The following is a 21,020-nucleotide window of genomic DNA, read 5'->3' on the forward strand; positions in this document are numbered from 1 at the left end:
CCAAGTTCAAGGTGCCAGCAGACTCTGTGTCTGGTGAGAGCCCCTTCCAGGTTCATGGAACGGGTCCTTTCACTGTACCCTCACCTGGAGAAGGGGGTGAGGGAGCCCTGTGGGGTCTCTTTTCTAGGAACACTGATCCCATTCATGGAACCCCTGCCCTAAGGACCTAATCACTTCCCTGAAGCTCCCCCACCTCCTGACACCATCACATTGAGGGGTCCAGGCTTCAACACAAGAATTTGTCCGGGGCACAGACATTCAGATCATAGCAAGGAAGATCCCAAGTTCTGGTGGGGCCACGTCCACGTAGCTATCAGGTCAAGTGGGCGGTTAGGATCGTCCCCAACCCCAGGCTCGGAAACAGCCCCGTTGTTCGCCCAAGATCTCTGGGTCTACTGCCACTCACTCCCACCAGGAGGTTCTGCTGATTTTCTTGAATTTCTTCGGTGATTCCTCCTTTGTCTTGTCTGCGGTCCCTTCCTGAAACTATTACACTTTTCTTACTGGACTGCTCGGAGGCCCAGGGATCTTGTCGTCTTCCCTCTCCATCGCAGTCGTTCTGCTGCTCCTGGGAGATTCCCAATCTCTCTTCCCTCAGGATCCGCGTCTTCAGCCCCCCGCGGGTTCACGACCCCGAAGGTGCAGCGGTCCAGCCCTGGATCGGCCCGCCCCGGCCCGCGGCGCCGCGGGAGGAGGGAGGGAAGCGCGCTGGCTCTAACCTTGTGTCTGCGGCCCCACAGAGTGCGTCTTTATTGATTTGTTACTTAGGAGAAGTCTCACGTTTCGGTCAAGTGGACTTCGTGCCCAGCTCCGCCCCACAGGGAGTTAGCATACCTGCGGCGCCTGATTCCCAGCCCGCTTTGGGGCCAGGAGCGGCGCCGACCCCCTGAGGGGAACGTTCGCGCCCGGAACCCTCGGCGCCGCGCCGCGTCGCACTGGGGGAACGCGGCTGGGTGCAGGACGCGCTGTGCGCGGGTACTGCGGTTCCTGTTCCGGTGTTGACCCGGCTAGGAGGAGGCGCGCGATCCCGGCCTGCGGAGGTAGAGCCCGCCCCCTCACCCCTCACCCTTCACCCCCCTCACCCCGCCCACCGCGTCCCGTCCCGCCCCGCCCCCTCCCACGCAAGGGCCGCGTCACGTGGGGACCCTGCCTGGCTTTCTGGGCGCTGAGGCGACGTCCAGGCCCCTAATGGTGTGGGAGGGAGTCAAGTTCAAGTTCAACCACCGTTGGAGGGGAACTTGATCTGTTGTGACGGAAGCAAATCCATTTCCTTCCTCGTTGGCCGCTGGAATTCTCGTCAAAGCACCCCCACACAGTCTTTTACACTAAAGAGGAGGTGGTAGTGAGGGGGACTCTGAAGGATGATTAGGAGTTTACCGAAAAGGGGAAGGATGACAACGTAGAAGCGGGAAGAGGAATCACGTGTTTGGGAAGTCTGTAGGTTTCCAGCCTGGGGAGGGGCGATGTTTGGAGGCCTAGGCAGGGACATTTGGGGGTAGGGGGCATCGGTGCTGAGCCCAGGAGCACACAGGTCCACAATGGGCTTCCGAGGGCCCCTGGCGGTTCTGATGTGAAACGTGACAGACCAGCAGGTCTAGCGACCTTTCCTCTCAGCCCCTGCTGGGCCCCAGCTACGCGCAAAAGATCCACTCTTCAAGGCAGACAGATTAAACCACGGGCCAGGGGTCATAAGCTTCTTCCTTCCAGCTGGCATCTTTAAAATGGTATTTTATGCCCAAATATGGATATGGATTTAAGCATTTGTTTTCTTCCTTTTTTTTGTTTTTTTTTTTTTTAATACAGTGTGAATGTCTGTTACTTAAAAATGTAACTTTGAAAACAGCTCCCAAACCGCAGGTGGCGTGCTGAAACAAGTGTTCCACCCCAGAGGGAGAGTGTGATCCCCTCTCCTGCCCCACACCTCCACCCAGGCCTCAAGACAGCGGGCAGGAGGGTGGGGGGAAGGTGGTGCTGACCCATCAGGTGCCATTTTATTCATTTCGAAACCAGCCGCCTTCATTTGAATGCAAGTATCATTCTTATCGAGTAATTTTTGTCACACGGCTCCGTGGTGAGCAAGGTGCTGAGCATGGCTGGTCCACTTGCCTCCCCCCTCCGTCAGTTCTCACAGGAACTGAAGGCTCAGACAGGTGAGGAAAACTCAGAAGAACCAGTGAATGTTTCAGTCTGGGTCTGTTTTGACTAAAATCTGTGCTGTCAACCAGCACCCTGGTTAGGACACGACAGATGTTATCATCTCCAGGTGTCAGGCTTGTGTCCTGAGAGGGCCGTGCGCCTCAGTGCTCTGACCCGAGAACCTGATGGTCAGAGCACCGAGTGGCCTCTGCCGGGTCTCTGCTGGGCTCCAGCCACCTGGCGGAATCTGAACGCAGGGTGGCCTTCCTAGGAGCAGGCATCTGGCTCACCACAACTCAGGTTTCCGTGCTCTTGGCTGGGATCCTTTCCTGTTGCACACTGTGACAGTGGTCTCATGATGTTGGCTGACTGAGACAGGGAAGATTCATGGCCATGTTGCACTTACTTGGTGGCAGCATCACTCCAGTCTATACCATGGTGGGTGAGGGCGGCCGGTGACCAAGCGCACCTGTGGTTAGGAGGCAGGGCTCTTCCTGAGGCAGCTGACACTGTCCTCTGCCCTGACCTGATGCTTTTTGCTGCTCCCATGACCTTGGACATGTCTGTGTCCTTGGACAGAAGAGCCTGGCAGGCTACAGTCCGTGGAGTCACAAGAGTAGGGCACGACTTAGCAACTAAGCCACCACTATGACCTTGGAGGTTTTAGCTCTATTGAACGACTGAAAGATGAGTGGCTTCAGGAGCACATGAAAGCTGTTCTGAAGGGGTGACCCCTGTTCCCACACATTTGGCCGGAGAATAAGTTAGTGCAGCCTCTCTGGAAGCCACTTGGGCCATATTTACCCAGTTGAAAATCACTGTTGTTGTGAGGCTCAAGGGTGAGCAGGAGGGGCCCTTCTCAGCCTCTGCTTCACAGAAACCCCTGGGTGAGCACAGCTAAACATCCCCCCAGCTTTCTTCCCTGCAGGCTGATATGATAGCCCAGCCCCACTGTGCCATGGAACACCCATCTCCACGTGGAGCTAGCCGATCTCGCCACCTCCCAGCTCTGGGACACTGGGGTCAGGTCACTGCTGTTGGATACCAGCCTGGCGGTGCTCTGAGCGCCAGTGTAGCAGGCCTTCCAACCAACTTGATAACTGAATTCTTCATTCTCCACGTGAGACTTTTGTGAACTGCTAGCTTTAATTAAGAGAAGAAGGCCGTTGTCTCATTTTTACTTGCTTCTGTCATTTTGAGAAATTAATGAGTTAACTGATAATTACAAACACCCTGTAGAAACACCATCCAGAACACATAATTTTAATATTTTCTTGTTTCTTTTCTGTATCAAAATGTTTATGCTGGGGTTGAAATATCTCCATTTTAAAATATAAGCATCATTTACTAAACTTTTATTTTCTTGGGCTCCAAAATCACTGCAGATGGTGACTGCAGCCATGAAATTAAAAGATGCTTGTTCCTTGGAAGAAAAGCTGTGACAAACCTAGACAGTGTATTAAAAAGCAGAGACATTACTTTGCCACCAAAGGTGCCTATAGTCAAAGCTATGGTTTCTCCAGTAGTCACATATGAATGTGAGAGTTGGACCATAAAGAAGGCTGAGCGCTGAAGAATTGATGCTTTTGAACTGTGGTGTTGGAGAAGACTCTTGAGAGTCCCTTGAACAGCAAGGAGATCCAACCAGTCCATCCTAAAGGAAATCAGTCCTGAATGTTCATTGAAAGGACTGATGCTGAAGCTGAAGCTCCAATACTTTGCCCACCTGATGGGAAGAGCCAAAGCCCCTGATGCTGGGGAAGATCGAAGGCAGGAGGAGAAGGGGATGACAGAGGACGAGATGGTTGGATGACATCACCAATTTGATAGATATGAGTTTGAGCAAGCTCCCGGAGATGGTGAAGGACAGAGAAGCCTGGAGTGTTGGAGTTCATGGGGTCGCAAAGAGTCGGACGTGACTGAGAGACTGAACAACAGCTAGACTTTTAAAATCTGATCACAAAAGTCATACATGCTCATTGCCTAAAAACTGCAGAGAGTGGAGAAGCACGAAGAAGAAAACAAAAGCCACCTGCCACCTGGAGGCTCACCTTCCTGTCCCTGGGTGGAATGTCCCTCCCCTGGGCCTCACTGAGGGGGCTTGTGGGGTCAGGCTGTGGCCCAGCCCCACACACGTGTGCGCGCCCTGCTTCCCTCAGATCTTCCGGATCACCCAGGTCAGCCCCGGTTTTTCAGTATCAGAAATAATGCTGCAGTGAAGACCCATGGTGAACCTTCACGTACATCGCTGATTATTTCCTTAGGACGCATTTGAAAAACAGCCATAGGAACAGAGGGCTTGCATTTCCTATTTTCATGTTTCATCTTGAAGGGACTACTGAATGTCCACTCAGATGGCTGAGCCGAGGCCCCAAGCCTCACTAGGCTGGGGGCACTGGCCAGTTAATGTGTGGTGTCTCTTGGGGCAACTCACAGCATGGTCTTGACCTTCCTTGCCCAAGGCCTTTCTCACCACTCATGGTGTCACAGAGTGGTCAGGGCCTGTGGGCCAGCCGGGCCTGGGTCTGGGAGCTGCTTTTCCTGCTCCTCTGTGGCCCTGGGCAGGTGGCTTCCCCTCTCTGTCTTCCTTGGAGGCACTACTCTGACTGCTGGCTCACTGCATCCGTTCCCGCCTGCCCCATGTGCAGTCAGAAGTCAGCTAGGCCTCCTGCCCTGGCCAGGGAGGGGGGTAGGGAGGTGGGCAGGGAAAGTGGGGTTCAGCCCTGTTTTTTCCAGTTCAAGTCCTAGAACCCCAGCTTTTCGCTGGGGTGGTGCAGCCCCTGATTCCCCAGAGGGAGCAGGCAGATGGCTCACCCCTCCTTGGCCCCTTGTGTTAGAGGAAGGCCGCTCCAGTGGTCTCGCTGGCAGCAGTGTGACACTGCCCGTGACGCCCTGTGAGGCCTGGTGGGTAGATGGGTGGGAGCAGCAGCCACTCCTGGCCGTCCATCTGTCTGCTCCTCGGCACCCCAGAAAATGCTGCCACCTCAGCAGGCATCCCTGAACATCTCTCTTGCCTTGTCACCAGCAAAAGTCAGGCCTCGGGCCGTAACCCAGAAACAGGCAGTAGGTTTTCTGTTTACGGTTTCCCTTTGTTTTTGTTTCTCTGCCCCTAAAGCAAATAGAGAAGGATTTGCTAGAAGTGAGAACGGGAAGCACTGAACCCCTGGTTTGCTTTTCAGTGGCTCACTTTCTCTCTGAAACTGTCACGTCCCACATGTTCATCACATCTCTTGTTTTCTCTGGTCCAGCTGAACTGTTTTCTTAGAACTTGTCAGGTTTCTTTATGGTAACAGAAATCCAGAGGTGTGAAGGGCTACGAGCCCACCTCTGAACCCTGCATAGAGGGTAAGCCATAAGACACTCCAGCTTTTGGTCACTGCCTCTGAAAGGGGTGTGGGCCACGTGCCCTGGAGGGTCTGTGATGGTGGAGGCCTGGAGCCTTCCGGAGCAGCTGCTGGGCCAGGCAGGCGTCTCCCCTGTTCCAGCTTCTGCCTGCTGGGCCTGGAGGCTGGCAGACCTTGTGTCAGGAGCCCCTGCTGCGGGGAGCAGGTGGCCGGCAGCCTTCACGAGGAGAGGCTCAGGACAGGCCTTCACTGCTGGGGGCTGTGTTTGTTTTGTTAGGTGATTATACAGTACTGTGTGTAATCTTTTTTTTAATGAAAAACAGAGGGCAAAACTGTTTGGTACATGATAACAGACACAACACATTCTCTTTCCCCTGGAGCAAGTTAGTGACAAAGGGAGGCTTGTCAGGAACAGGATGCCTGAATCCAGGGCAGGGTGGGGGGGCTGGGGTGGGGGGCAAGCCACCGAGCCATGGGTGAGGGGCCACCTGCTCATTTTAGCCCCTGACATTCAGAAGAGCCCTCTGGGGTCCCTGTGCCTGTCCTCTGCCCCTTGAACATAGAGAGATGCTTCCCCCACAGCGCAGCCAGGATCAGGCCATTTCCTTGTGCTCTCATGGGCGAGGCGGATGTGAGGTCTGGCATGGTGGCTGGTGGGGGACAATGGCTGGGGGTGAAAGGCTCTGGCTGGACTCTGGGCTCTGATTTAGGAGCAGCCTGACTTGGAATTTTCTCCTGGGTGAGATAGGGTTAACAGATGTTGCCCTGTTTACTGAATAAGGCAGCTGAAGATGAAAACACATCATGATAATATTAAGTGTAGTATCACTGTCAAATAACACTTACTAAAAATCCTCTAGGAGGACTTCCCTTCTGGTGCAGGGCTAAGAGTCCGCTCCCAGTGCAGGAAGCCTGGGTTCAATCCCTGATCAGGGAACTAGATCCTACATGCTGCAACTAACACCCACTGCAGCCAATTAAATAAATATTTTAAAAAGTCCTTTAGGAACAACTCAGAAAGCTAGTCCGCCCATCATCTCCTGGTCAGGGACACTGCTCTGGCCAAGAGCACCGAGGTGGAGCAGAAGTGGGCCTTGGGACAGGGCAGGCAGTGTTCTATGGACCTCGCAGGACGCCCTGGTGCTGGATGGGAACCATCTTCAGTGGTACTGGGTGGCAGGCGGTTCCTGACTGCTCCAGTTGGGGGAAGGCGTGGAGAGGGTGTGCCCAGGTCCCTGGCCACCCAGGGTGGGTGGGATCCTAGAGCAGGGCATAGAGTCAGACTGGCCCTTCCTCAGGCTTCTTCCTCTCAGGCAGTCTGAAGAATTCCAGGTGCGTGTGGCGGGTCATGGCCCTCCTTCTGGCTGTGTTTGTCGTTGTTTTGTCATCAAGTTGTGGGGGAGAAGGAGGGAGATCTCTTCTCACTTAAGGAACAGACACGCAGGCTGTGAGCATGCCGCCTCTGAGGGTCTGCTTTGCTTTAGACAAGTTCCTGGGTCACCACAGTGGGGCGAGTGTCCGGAGCAGAAGCGAGCCCTGTGTCTATATCCAGCTCGCTGGAGCCTTCAGGCCCCTGCTGAGGGCGAGGGAGCACAGTTTGGGGGGCTGGGGTGGGAGTTAAGGCACCGACCCCACACAGCTAGAAATCCAGGTAACCTCACAGTCAGCCCTCCTGTGCATCCCCAGTCTCCATGTTCATGTCATGGAAGGATGTAAGTAGTTGAGTTCTGTTTGTCCTTGACTTACCTAATTTAGTTCATTGTTTTAGAATCTTGTATGTTTTTTAAAATCCTTAACATAATGAGATTAAACAAAAAGCCATTTAAGTTCCAAAGGCATGCATCGAGAGGGCATTAGTGTTTCCTGTCTTGGGACAACCCCCGACTGGAGGTGAGGCTGCCTCTCCTGGCCGCCGTGGGAGTCAGGCCAGGACAGGCTGTGACCTCAGCGCACTCTTTTCCCACCCAGGTACCGCCAGCTGGCATCTGCTGCCGCGATGCCGTCGCCACACGTGGGGATGGCCCTCCGGCGCCTGGCCTGGGCCATGGCTTCCCGCCGGCTGGCCCCCTGGACACGTGGAGCGAGTGGCCACCTGCACACAGCCCCGGCCGCACGCACGGACTGCGGTGCCCCGGTCTTCAGCCGCGCCCCGGCCTTCGGGGACAGGCTCGCCCTTGTCGACCAGCATGGCCGCCACACGTACAAGGACCTCTACTCGCGCAGCCTCCGCCTGTCCCGGGAGATCTGCCAGCTCCGCGCGTGTGCCGACGGGGACCTCCGGGAGGAGCGGGTCTCCCTCCTGTGCTCCAACGACGTCTCCTTCGTGGTGGCGCAGTGGGCCGCGTGGATGAGCGGCGGCGTGGCCGTCCCCCTCTACAGGAAGCACCCCCGGGCCCAGCTGGAGTACTTCATCCAGGACTCGCGCAGCTCCGTGGTCCTTGCCGGCCCGGAGCATGTGGAACTCCTAAGCCCAGTGGCCCAGAAGCTGGGAGTCCCGCTCTTACCTCTCCCACCCACAGTCTACCAGGGGGTGGCCGAGGACCCCGAAGAGGGCTGGGTGCCAGAGCGGGACTGGAGAGACCGGGGCGCCATGATCATCTACACCAGCGGGACCACAGGGAGGCCCAAGGGCGTCCTGAGCACCCATGACAACATCAGGGCCGTGGTGAGTGACTGGGCTGCCACCTTCCAGAGGGGTGAGCTGTGTCCCTGTGGTCAGTGCCTGCAACAGCCATGGCCAGACAAGTGCCTTCCTGGTGGCCTTCTCTTCACAGGCCCATGACAGCTCTCACCATCACCCCCACCCTGCTAGAAGCACCCAGAGATGTAGGGCCAGGGCCGTGGGACCACCAGCCCCACTGGCCATGTAGAGGCGCTGTGCCCAGGTGCCAGGGTTATGGGCCCCCCGGGCTTCTCCAGCTCAGGATGGGTCACTGTACATGGGGGGAGGTTTTCAAAGAAACCAGCTGCAAGTGAGTACCAGGACGGTGCCCTCAGCATCTTGAAGCGCGGCTTCTTTGGGAAGCAAGAGAGCAGGAGGTGCGTGCCACGGCTCAGGTATTACTCTGCATACTCAGTTACTGTCTTTGTAAAGCTCTGCAGCTGCTTTATTCATCTGTAGTTTATACTCTTCTTGCTTCCGAAATGTATGTGCATGTACAGCAGGAGCAGGAAATAGAAGTTCAGACCCACCAGAGTGAGACCAGAGGTCTGGCTAATTCAGTCCAGCTAAGTCAGCGTGAACTGAGTCGGGCTGGCTGCAGGCCAAGCGAGATTACAGACTGTCTCTGTCTCCCAGGAGAGGCCATCTCTGGGCCAGTATTTCGGGGGGGTGGCAGTCACCACGACACGTACAAGGATGAGCTCGGCAGTGACTCGGGAGTTTTTGGTGGAGCTGGGGAGAAAAGAGGTGCTGGAATCAGTAGGCTCAGACTGGAAGCTGGATTCAAGCCTGGGCTTGAATCTACAGGTAGCACCTGTAGATTCTCTGACCGCCTTGGGGGAGAGCTGCCCAGAGTCTGCAGAGGCCTTAGGACCCCAAATCTAAGGTCCTTTTAAACTGGCTGAAGCCCCTGACTGCATGCAGCCCTGTTCTCCAACAGAAGGGTTGGTGGCTAGACAGACAGCCCTGGGTCAGACCCGAGGTCATTTCGTTATCAGCTCCCCGGGATGCCCCAAGGACCGGCCAACGGGTCTCCCGCCCGCCCTTCCCCCTCTTCCTGCCACCCTCCCCCCTCTCCCCACCTTGGCCAGGGAGGCCAGCCCTCCTGCCCTGAGGCTGTGCTGTCGTCCTGCAGGTGACGGGGCTGGTCCACAAGTGGGCCTGGACAAAGGACGACGTGATCCTCCACATCCTCCCACTGCACCACGTCCACGGTGTGGTCAACAAGCTGCTGTGCCCACTCTGGGTAGGGGCCACCTGTGTGATGCTGCCCGAGTTCAGTGCTCAGCTGGTAAGTTGGGGACAAGCTCTTAGCATTGCCGGCCGGGCCCACAGGGGGCGCAGGCACCCAGCAGGGAGTTTCCTGCTGCGGCTGGAGCCAGGGATCCCGAGTTGGGGCTTTAGGCAGCACAAGTTATTCTGTCAGTTCTGGAAGTCCAAGTCCAGAAGGGTCTCACGGAGCTGGGGTCCAGGTGTCACGGGCCTGATTCTTTCTGGAGGCCCCAGCAGGATCTGCTCCTGCCTCTCTCAGCTTGTGGAGGCACCTGCATCACTCCAGCCTCTGCTTCCGTGTCCTCATGGCCGCCTCCCTTCTGTGGTCAGACCTCCGCTGCCCGCCTCTCATAAGAACCCTGTGATTGCATCGGACCCACCCAGCGTCTGGTCTGGTGGAGCGTGTCCCTGTGGTGTTGTCTAGTGTGTTTCACTGTCCCTTCTTCTTCGAGAGGTGTGATGCCAAACTGTTTCCCAGAGTGGCGGTTGTGTTCACGTTCTCACCAACAAATGCACAAGGACGCCACATCTCACCAGCATTCATTATCTCACTGTGGTTTAAGTTTGTGTTTCCCTGATGACTGAGGGTAGCATTTTTTCATGGTCTTATTTGCATCTGTGTATCTTCTTTGGTGAACTGTCTATTCAGATGTTTTGCCCATTTTAAAGTCAGGTTGTTTGACTTCTTAAGTTTGTTTATTCTGGATGCTGGTCCCTCATCACATAGATGGTTTGCAGGTATTTTCACCCATTTTGGCTTGTCTTCTCATTTTCTTAATGACATCTTTTGAAGCACACATGCTTTTAATTTTTTTTATGAAATCCATTTCATCAGCTTTTTTCATTTCTTAGATCATGTTTTTGCTGCCATACCTAAGAAATCTTCACCTAACCAAAAGTCATGAAGATTTTCTCCTATGGTTTTTCCTTGAAGTTTTATGGTTTTAACTGATACATTTAAGTCTCTGACCCACTTTGGATTACTTCTTAGGTATGGTGAGAAATGGGTCTAGAAGTCCTCTTTTTGGATGTGGATATTCAGTTGTCTCTGCACTGTTAGTTGGAAAGATTGTCCTACTGGAGTGATATGGTGCCCCTGTCACAGATCAATTGGCCATCATTGTATTGATTGTTTCTGGAATCTCGTCTGCTCCAATGGTCTGTGTATCTGACCTTACACCAGCATCACATGCTGTTGAATGTAGCGCTCTAGAGTCAGTTTGGGGGCATTCTCCACTTTCCTCCCTCCTTTTCCCATTTGTTTTGATTCCTCCGAGTCCTCTACCTTTTCCCGTTAATTGTAGGGTCAGCCTGTTGATTTCTGCAAAACAGAGCATGCTGGGGTTTGGGGAGAACTGCTGTCTTAGCAACACTGGGTCTTCCCACCCATGGACGTGGATGCATCTCTACTGACCGAGCACTCTGTCTCTCCTGACGTGTCATGTTGTGTCATCTCGTCCTACACACGGTGACACTCTTCTTTCTCCTCTTCTCTCCTGTGTGTATTTCTGTTGAGACCATCTCCATTGACTTGTGCCTGACTTCTGTCTTTTCTCCGCTGCGTCTAGTCTGTTAAGTGTTTGCAGTGAATTCCTAGGTTCACATAATGTACTTTCCAGCTTATAATGGTTCTCTTGTATTTCTACTTCTCTGATGAAGTCCTTGATCATCCCCCAATTCACTTATCTTCTCAAATTTCTTAACCTATCTATTAATTTATACTCCTTGCCATAATTTCAACATGTGTATTCTGAGGGTCTGCTCCTATTGACTTTTCTTCTTTTCATACAGGCTTTATAATGGGGCGGGGTTGTCTGTAAAAGAACAATAGTTTTCTTTCTACAGAGGCACGCCTTTCCTGTGGAGTAGCTCAGGTGAGGAACTAGTTACTAGCGTCTGATTAGGAACTGGGGCTGGGGCTGCCTCTGGGGGAGGCTATCTGTGTGAGGTGTGCTGAACCCCTGTCCCGCCCTGACCACATGGTGCAGTGGCTCCATGGAGATGAGGGTGAGCACACATGAGCACTTTGTCAGCGTGAGCTGAAAAACTTGAAGCATCTCTATATTAAAACAAGAAACATCTGTTAAAGAGAATAAAATACAAAATTCATGTGACTTCTTCGGATACAACAGCCCCACTCTCTGCCCCCGTTGTGCGTGGTCTGTGCTGCGCTCCGGGCTGCATGGCCCTTTGCCCAGCTGCATCCATGCTCGTCTGCATGGCTGGAAAAGTCTGAGGTGCCACCTCTCCCCTGATGGCGGATCTGAGGCCAGTCCCTGAGCCAGGACCCATCCCCACCCCCTGATCCCCTTCCTCCTCAGACCAGATGCCAGGGTCCCCTGCACAGTGACTCCACGAGGGCCAGGAGCTTCTGTCACCCTGTGAAAGTGAGACCCTCTGACACTTGAGAAAAGGGGGTCCTCTGCTGAGAGCACTATTCCTGGAGCTGAAGGCCCACACACCTGTCTGTGCAGGTGTGTCTTCTAGTCTCTTTGCTGTCTGTGTCCTCTTCTCTTTTTAGGTTTGGGAGAAGTTCTTAAGTTCTGAAGCTCCCCAGATTAATGTATTTATGGCAGTGCCTACCATCTACAGCAAGTTGATGGATTATTATGACAAGCATTTTACCCAGCCTCACGTCCAGGATTTCGTGCGTGCAGTTTGTGAAGAAAAAATCAGGTTGGTGAACATAGTCCACCTTCCCATCTGGAAAGTTCTAAAGATTCGCAAATGTAGCTTACATTTAGTGAGTCAGTTCTACTAAGTTTTACGAAGCACTGTGTTCTGTTTACTTTAAAATGTGTCTCTACATCTCTCTCTACACACCTGTGTTCTCAGCACAGCTGCCTGGGTTCTGCATCCATGTCTCTGTTCTGTCTCTGGGTCCCTCTGTCTGTCTGTCTCTGTCTACCCACCCGTCTTCCAGTGGAGTCTGAAGGATGAGGGTAAATGTCCTGAGCCCACATCTGCAGGCTCTCAGCAGCCCCCCAACCCCCACTCAGACCCCCTTCCTAAAAGACATGCTGGCTCTTTGGCCCCATCGGTGGCGTGTTTGGTCTCCATGTTCCCACAAGTCTGCAGACCACGGCTCCCCTCCGTTTGTAGTTGGGCAGTTCACTTGAAAGTGCATGGAAGTGACTAGTTTGGCAGGTCTTTACAGACCTGATGACATGTGCACCAAGAGCCCAGACAGCCATGAACTTTGCACCCTCTGTGCATCTGATTCCTGGTCCTTATGAGGAGCTCACGAAGGGTTTCCTGGAGAGAGTTCCCGACTGCCCGAGATGAATACCTGATCTGGCCCTTCTGCTTCCGTTTAACCGCTCTCTGCTCCTTTTCTGTAAGATGCTTGGTGGAACTGGAGCCCTCTGTGAGGATGCCACCCTCCTACGAGGCACTGCTCTGGGGCCCCCAGGACAAGAATGGTATGCACTGTGCTGAAGCAGCCGTGTGCTCGTGAGAGACTGAGGTGCCTGTGGTTGTGCTGGGCAGGTTGATGGTCTCGGGCTCTGCTGCACTGCCCCTTCCGGTGCTGGAGAAGTGGAAAGGCATCACCGGTCACACACTGCTGGAGAGGTACGGGATGACGGAGATTGGCATGGCCCTGTCCAACCCCCTGACCGCAGCTCGCCTGCCAGGTATGAGCAGTGCCCGCCAGCTGTGTCCTCCCTCTGCTCTGGGTCCTCGGGTGGACCAGTCTACAGGCAGTGCTGCCCTGCTGGGTTAGGGGAGCCTCCCCAGGTGACCCTGGATTCCAGGTGACCCAGAAGCTATGTGCTTGGTAGGGCACACCCGGGCTGGGTGCTGCTTCCTCCAGACCAGGTCACCTGTGGCCCAGAGCCTCCCATCCAGGTGCCCTGAGCCACACAAGGGCAATGGCAACAGAGGAGAAGGCGGGTGTGGGGGGCAATGGAGCAAGGCCCCCACCTGTGCTTGGTGACCTATGTGCCTCTGGATGGCCTGCTGCTCTGGGAGGCCTCCTGCCCTTTGGTCTTCCTGTTCCTCCTCTAGGGCATTCCACACAAACAGCCTTCGGGTCTCAGATCCCTGAGAGGAAACCTGAGGGCAGAATCCAAGGCCTGAGATGTGAGCCTGTTCTGTTCTGTTCTGGGCTCTTTTCCAGCCCTCGTGGTCTGTCTCCTCCAGTTTGTCCAAAACACAGGAGTCTCAGAAATAAATCTAAGGTGATTCTGTGCCTGTACTTCTGTCTGTCCATTCACTTGTCTTGCATGGACAGTAAAAGGTACCCTTCTTGGAGGGGTGGTCTGTGAGTTCTCAGTATGTCCACCATCACTGTCAGGTAGATGACTGAGTCACCTCAAGAGTCTCCCCATTTTGTGATCAGCACCTCCTCCCTGGCCAGCGAGCAGGTCCCTGGTTGCACTCCCTGTCGCTGTGCATCTCCTGGACAGTCACACAGACTCAGCCTCTGGTCCTGCCTTTGGGGTCTGTCTACTCTCATGTGGCAGGACGAGTCTGAGACACATCCTGTGCCGAGCAGCATCTATGGTGTGCATGGGCTGCCTTTTGCTAACCTGTCCACCACCAACGGACACTGGCTTGTGTCCAGTCTTGGACAGTTTACTAGTCAGGCTGTTGTGAAGGTTTGTGTGCAGGCTGCTGTGTGAACATGTCCTCACATCTTGTGGGCAGATGCCTCAGAATGCAACTGCTAGGTCAAGAGGTAGGTGTGAACTGTGCACAGAACAGCCCTGAAGTGGAGCTGATACCCCCCTGACAGATGAGGACCCTGAGGCTTGAGCAGGTGTTCATGCTCTGTTGCCACCAAAGACGGCCAGGTCTGGGGTAAGAGAGGGGCCAAGAGGTGGGCAGGGAATCTCCTGGTTAAGACCAAGAGCAAGCTCAGGCTGGGAGCCGGGACCAGGGCCGGGATAGGATTCAGCAGCACAGGGCCACTCGGGCGTCTGCAGGAAGGTGTGGAGCGTGCTTGGGGTGGAGTCAGAGGCCGGGGAAAGAGGGACCTGCGCCAGCGCCCTCCTAGGGTGAGGCCCCGGGGGTGACCTGGACACACACTGACGGGAGGCTGCCAGCACTTACTGGACCCGGCCGAACAGGCAGCCCAGGACCCAGTGCAGGGCGGCCTCCTGCCCCAGAAGCCAGGAGGGGCCATAAGACAAAGTCACCCGGACACAGCTAACAACCATTCTAAAGGGAAGTAGAAGGATGGAGTGACCCTGACCACAGCCAGCATGCTCTTTGGTGGACAAAAGTCCATGCAGTGTGGGAGGGGCTGTGTCCCCGCGCTGTGGGAGGGGTCGTCATGCCGTGTGGGAGGGGTCACGCCGCACGCTGTGGGCGGGTCTGTGTGACGCAGTGTGGGAGAGGACATGTTCCGTGTTGTCGGAGGGGCGGTGTCCAAGCAGTGTGGGAGGAGTCACGTCCCATAGTATGAAAGGGGTTGCGTCATGCACTGTGGGCGGGGCCACACCCACGCAGCGTGGGATGGCTTTGTCATGTGGTGTGGAAGGGGCTGCGTCATGCAGCGTGGGAGGGTCTGTCACGCACCGTGGGCAGGCCGGTAATGTTCACGCCATGGGGGAGGGGCCATGTCAACATCGTGTGGGACAGGTTTCTTTTTGGACTGACAGAAAGTTCTGGAACTCGATAGAGGTGCTGCTTGCACAACGTTGTGAATGTACTATGCCATATACTAAATAACTGCATCATATATAGATTTTGCTTCAGCTTTAAAAACCTTTGGGAGCAAAAGAGGAGGAGGTCCCTAGAACCTTAAAAGACAGGCTGAAATGAACAAGACGGCACCATCTAGCAAACTGAGATCCGGTCATAGACTCTCCCAAGAAGTGTGGATCCCAGAATACTGGGCAGCTCATGGAGTTTGCCAACTGGCTTTCCTGGGGGGTTTTCAGTTCAGTTCAGTCGCTCAATCGTGTCCGACTCTTTGCAACCCCATGAACCACAGCACGCCAGGCCTCCCTGTCCATCACCAACTCCTGGAGTCCACCCAAACCCATGTCCATTGAGTTGGTGATGCCATCCAACCATCTCATCCTCTGTCGTCCCCTTCTCCTCCCGCCTTCAATCTTTCCCAGCATCAGGGTCTTTTCAAATGAGTCAGCTCTTCGCATCAGGTGGCCAAAGTATTGGAGCTTCAGCTTCAGCATCAGTCCTACCAATGAATAATATTCAGGACTGATTTCCTTTAGGATGGACTGGTTGGATCTCCTTGCCGTCTAAGGGACTCTCAAGAATCTTCTCCAACACCACAGTTCAAAAGCATCAATTCTTCGGTGCTCAGCTTTCTTTATAGTTCAACTCTCATATCCATACATGACCACTGGAAAAACCATAGCCTTGATTAGATGGACCTTTGTTGACAAAGTAATGTCTCTGTTTTTCAGTATGCGGTCTAGGTTGATCATAACTTTCCTTCTAAGGAGTAAGCGTCTTTTAATTTCATGGCTGCAATCACCATCTGCAGTGATTTTGGAGCCCAGAAAAATAAAGTCAGCCCCTGTTTCCCCATCTATTTGCCATGAAGTGAGTTTTTATCCTGTGACAAATGTTAAAATAAAGGGCCTGAAACCTTGAATTGAAGGCTCAGACACCAGGCCTCTGGCCCTGGAGGCTCTGTCCCACCTCAGCTGTTCATTACAGTGTCGTTGCGGCCACCACCTGCCCTCACTTTTCCAGGTTCAAAAGTTGATTGTAACTACGCAGGGGAATACACTGAGCAAACTACAGGCATCTAATAAGTGAGCCAGGATGCTGGCTGCATCACCCCTGCCGTGAGGATGCCCACCGCCCCCGCCCTGCACCCATTCCACTCCTGCCCCTCACCAGTGACAAATTACAGTCACCAAGGCCCTGACTACCCAGACAGGTGCTCCAGTGAGGCAGACGTGCCCTGCATCTAGCTCTGGGTGCTGGGTGACCCCCGAGGTGACCTGAAGACCTTCTGGGGCATTCAGAGCCCCAGCTGCTCTGTGAGTCCCGCCTAAGGCTGTGCTCTCAGCTGCTGGTGCTTTGCCCCTCAGTGCACACCTGACCCCAGGCGGGATCCCCCTGTCTGTGCATGTGACGACCACGGGTCTCCCCCACCCCACCCCCGTGTGCGCTCAACGTCAGGCATCTCCCAGCACCTCCACATGCCGGCACTCTCCAGAATCCTACTGACCACCTCTGTTGCTCGTGCCTCCCCGCCCCTTGCAGGCTCTGTGGGGACCCCCCTGCCCGGCGTCGAGGTGCGCATTGTGTCAGAAAACCCGCAGAAGGATGGCTGCCCCTACGTTATCCATGCAGAGGGAAACGAAGAGGACACTAAGGTGAGTCTGTTCACACTGGTGGCAACTGGGCATCGCGCTGGCCGCAGCCACCCAGAAGGCTGGCAGCAGAGGTGAAGTCCCCACCGTGCAGGGCAGCCCCTGGACCAGAGCGGCACTGGTGGGCCTTGATTACGGGCACTGATGTTTGGGGCGCTGTCTGCCATGTGGACAGTGCAGAGCAGAGTGAGGCCAGGCTTCACCCCAGGTGCTTCCTTCAAACCGCATTGAGATGAGTCAGGAGGGCCGCGACTAGGACAGCCGGAGCTGACGGTGTGACTGGCCCCCCAGCCTAACCATCACCCCTTTGGACAAATTCACTGGAAGCGGAGGTACCCACTTGGGAAGCGACTGTTGTCTGCTTTCTGTGTTGTTCTAAGATCCAGAGGTGAAGGGAAACAAGGACTGTGGTCTCGTTTCAGTGAGGCCTGTCACAGCCACAGGCCTGCTGGTCACAAGTGATCAGGGTCACAGAAGAAGTTGGGATTGGTGGGAAGGAGAATTTTTAAGAGATGGTTTTTTCTACATCTGCTCTTTATACTGTGGACTTGTGTTAAATCTGAAAGCAGCAGTGGTTCCTCATTTCAGAGTTTTTCTTCTTCCTGCACACATTCTGGCGTCACTCCCTGCACCCTCCCACCCCACCCCTCACCTGTGCCTGGAGGGGCCCAGGCAGCCCTGCCCTTGTGGACCTTGATCTCATCATGGGAGATGGCAGCATCCAGGAGATGGTTGTTGAATGTCTGAGCTCAAGCACCTGGGGGGGAGCGTGGGTGGTTTTTACTGTAATTTTATGAAAAATGACAGCAATGCCATGGTCTTTGCATGGGTTGAAAAGAATTTCCAGAAAAAAGGCAGAATGAGAGGAGAATGGAGTTTATTAGGATGGGAGACACTGAGCTGACACCTTTCGTGGGCTAGGAGCCAGTTTTTACAGCCTCAAGACAAAGCTCCTACTGGAAGGGTGGCATTAGATGATTGGTTAGGGTGCTATAACGTGGGTCTTTTTAGCTAATGTGAGGTCAGGGAGCTGCTGGTTTAGGTCCTGGGGACTCATGGCAGTGGTTGCTATGGGACTGGGTTGTTCTGGAGATGACCTTGGTATAGGGCTCCACAATCAAGAAGTATGTTCCTTTAACTCAAGAACCTCTCATCTGGGTTGCTTTTGCTGGGCATGTGCCCTCTTGGCCTCTCCTCCCAGGCGTAATGGGCCTTTAGACCAGCCTTGCTCACATCCACAGTGTGTGGGCAGCTTTCAGGGTGGCCTAGAGGTCCCCAGCCCTGGTCATCACTCCCTGACCACGCTCTGCCTGGGCTCTAACATCAGCCCAGCTGGTCCAGGGCCAACAGCCACACTCACATCCCCGGATCCTTTTCTGGCTCTTGGCCTGTACCCTGAGGTCTCCTCTCCCTCCTCATGGACTCCTGCGCGCACCCAAGTCACCTGCCCCAAACTTTCAGCCCTCCCTGCAGTATCGGGCAGCCTACTCCCACTCCCCGCCACCCTCCAGACGCTCAGCCCGCCCCCATTGTTGGTGTGATTCCAAGGACCCCGCACTGGAGGAGGTCTCCCCAGCAGAGGGACAGTGTGGGTAGCTGGGCCCATAGGCGCCAGTAGCACAGACGGCGTGGGGGCCCCTGCACCACCCTCCTCTGGGTGCCTGAGCACCTTTCTGCGGGATGTCTCAGGGAACCTTCCAGAGAGAAGGTGGGCTGGGGAGCGGGTCCCTTCTCAGTCACAGCCAAGCCTAATGACTTTGCACCTGTGGGGCTAGCAGCCCGCCCCATCCAGCAGCTCCTTCTCCAGCCTGTAGGGCCTTCCTCACTGAAACATGCTCAGAATAGGAGGTTCTGAAGCGGCAGCCCGGGTCCTGAGCGTCTTGACAGTCAGAGAAGGAAGCGAGTGGTCCACAGGGGTGGGGGCTCCAGGACCCTGGAGTAGAGGTGAGGAAGCTTGGGACTTGGAGCTCTAGGCGGCGTGCTCCGGAGTGTTTGCAGTTCAGTCGAAGGGCCCATGGGAATGGAGCTGTCTGGATGGCTCACCAACAGGTCTTTTGCCCCCTCTGCCACGCGCCCCTTCCTCATGCTTGTGCTCACAAGAGGGGTGGCAGCCCACCCCCACTCTGAGGCTGGGTGGGACTCGGGGTACTTCTCACCACCCCGCCCCTGTAGGGAGAAGAAAGCAAGTCTCTGCACAGGGGCAAAACCCGCGTGGAGCCTCCGCCCGGCTCCCTGCACTTATTGAGACATAGCGGCCAGGGTGGGGCCCAGAGGCACAGCACCCAGGTTCAGGCCTTGCTGGGGGTAGCTGGACGCAGGTACTGCCCACTGCTGACGGCCGTAGAGGAGGACGCGGGCTCCCAGGTGCTCACCTGGTCTGAACACGTTGCTGAGAAGTACTGGTTGTGTCCCTGACCCGGGACTCGCAGCAAAACCCTCCAGCTCCTATATGATGACTGCCCGCACGCCACACAGTCCAGACAGGAGTGACTATAATGTTCAGAAGTCAGGGGGTCTACTGCTGATGTGGTTCAGGGGTTTTGTTAACATCTAATTGGAAATCACTTCAAACTTACAGGAAAGTTGCAAAAATACCTGAGTCAGGAAAGCCCGCTGGCCTGCGCCCAGTGCACCTGTCGTTCCCCACACATGCGGGCTTACCCTCCTGACAGTGGCCCCAGGCAGGCGTCCACTCCTGCCGGTCCTTGGCTCACTGCCTACACACCCTGCCACCCCACCTCTGTGCATTGACACCACGTGGCAACTTCCTCCCTGTAGGCTCATCAGGGGTCTTATTTTTTCCATATGGAAATCCAGTTGTTCATACACTATTTGCTGAGATTACTCTTTCTTTTTTGTGAAGTGTATACCTTTTGAATATATGTGGTGTTGTTTAGTTGCTCAGTCCTGTCTGACTCTTTTCCACCTCAAGGGTAGCCTACCAGGCTCCTCTGTCCATGGGATTTCCCAGGCAAGAATACTGGAGTGGGTTGCCATTTCCTTTGCCAGATCTTCCCCACCCAGGGACTGAACCGATGACTCCTCCATTGCAGGCAAATTCTTTACTGCTGAGCCCCCAGATATATTTTCTTCCATTGATACGTGATCTGTTCTTCTGCAATTCCACAGTCTTGACCACTGTGACTTTATAGTAAATCTCAAAATTGTAGTGTTAATCTAGCAACTTTATTCTTATTCAAAGTTTTTTTGGCTGTTCTAGTTCTTTTGCTTGCCCATACCATTTTAGAAAGAGTTTGCCTATATCTTCAAAAAATCCTTTTGGGAGCTTGGTGAAAAATGCATTCAATTACATATCAGTTTGGGGAGAGTTAACATCTCTACTCTGAGGAGTCTTTCAATCTGTAAACGTGGTACACCTCCCCATTTACTTAGTTCTGCTTTGGCAGGGGTTGTGTGAGTGAGATCTTCAGCATGCTGCTGCTACATGTTCTGTTAGATTCATACCTGAATATTTCCTCCTTTCTCCATCTCTTACTCCTTTTCCTCTTTTTCAATGACTGTAAGTGCAGGATTTTTTTGGTTTTTGTTTCTAATTATTTATCACTAGTATATAGAAATACGATTGATTCAAGCTATTGACTTTGTATCTTGGTAAATTCATTTTTTAACTTTCAGTTCAGTTCAGTCTCTCAGTTGTGTCTGGCTCTTTGTGACCCCGTGGACTGCAGCACACCAGGCCTCCCTGTCCATCACCAACTCCCAGAGTTTACTCAAACTCATGTCCGTTGAGTCGGTGATGCCATCCAACCATCTCATCTCTGTCGTCCCCTTCTCCTTCCGCCTTCAATCTTCCTAGCATCAAGGTCTTTTCCAGTGAGTCCATTCTTCGCATCAGGTGGCCAAAGTATTGGAGTTTTAACTTCAGCATCAGTCCTTCCAATGAATATTCAGGACTGATTTCCCTTAGGTTGGACTGGTTGGATCTCCTTGCTGTCCAAGGGATTCTCGAGAGTCTTCTCCAACACCACAGTTCAAAAGTATCAAGTCTTCAGCGCTCAGTTTTCTTTATGGTCTAACTCTCACATCCATACATGACTACTGGAAAAACCATAGCTTTGACTAGACAGACCTTTGTTGGCAAAGTAATGTCTCTACTTTTTAATATGCTGTCTAGGTTGGTCATAGCTTTTCTTCCAAGGAGTAAGCATCTTAATTTCATAGCTACAGTCACCATCTGCAGTGATTTGGGAGCCCAAAAAAATAAAGTCTGTCACTGTTTCCATTGTTTCCCCATCTATTTGCCACGAAGTGATAGAACCAGATGCCATGATCTTAGTTTTCTGA

The 21,020-nt window shown here is 53.9% G+C and overlaps 1 protein-coding gene across 1 annotated transcript in view; it reads left to right on the top strand.

The window, feature by feature from the left end:
• The first annotated feature begins 897 nt into the window (after window positions 1-897).
• Window positions 898-21,020, top strand: part of ACSF3 (acyl-CoA synthetase family member 3) — a 40,227-nt gene continuing 20,104 nt past the window's right edge. The window contains exons 1-6 of the mRNA XM_043898298.1: window positions 898-1,040; window positions 7,449-8,145; window positions 9,278-9,433; window positions 11,936-12,090; window positions 12,904-13,049; window positions 16,606-16,718. Coding sequence (XP_043754233.1) covers window positions 7,477-8,145; window positions 9,278-9,433; window positions 11,936-12,090; window positions 12,904-13,049; window positions 16,606-16,718 — 1,239 coding nt within the window. The 5' untranslated portion in view covers window positions 898-1,040; window positions 7,449-7,476. The remainder of the gene's footprint in view (window positions 1,041-7,448; window positions 8,146-9,277; window positions 9,434-11,935; window positions 12,091-12,903; window positions 13,050-16,605; window positions 16,719-21,020) is intronic.

This window comes from Cervus elaphus, chromosome 4 (assembly GCF_910594005.1).
Source record: "Cervus elaphus chromosome 4, mCerEla1.1, whole genome shotgun sequence".
Taxonomy (NCBI): Eukaryota; Metazoa; Chordata; class Mammalia; order Artiodactyla; family Cervidae; genus Cervus; species Cervus elaphus.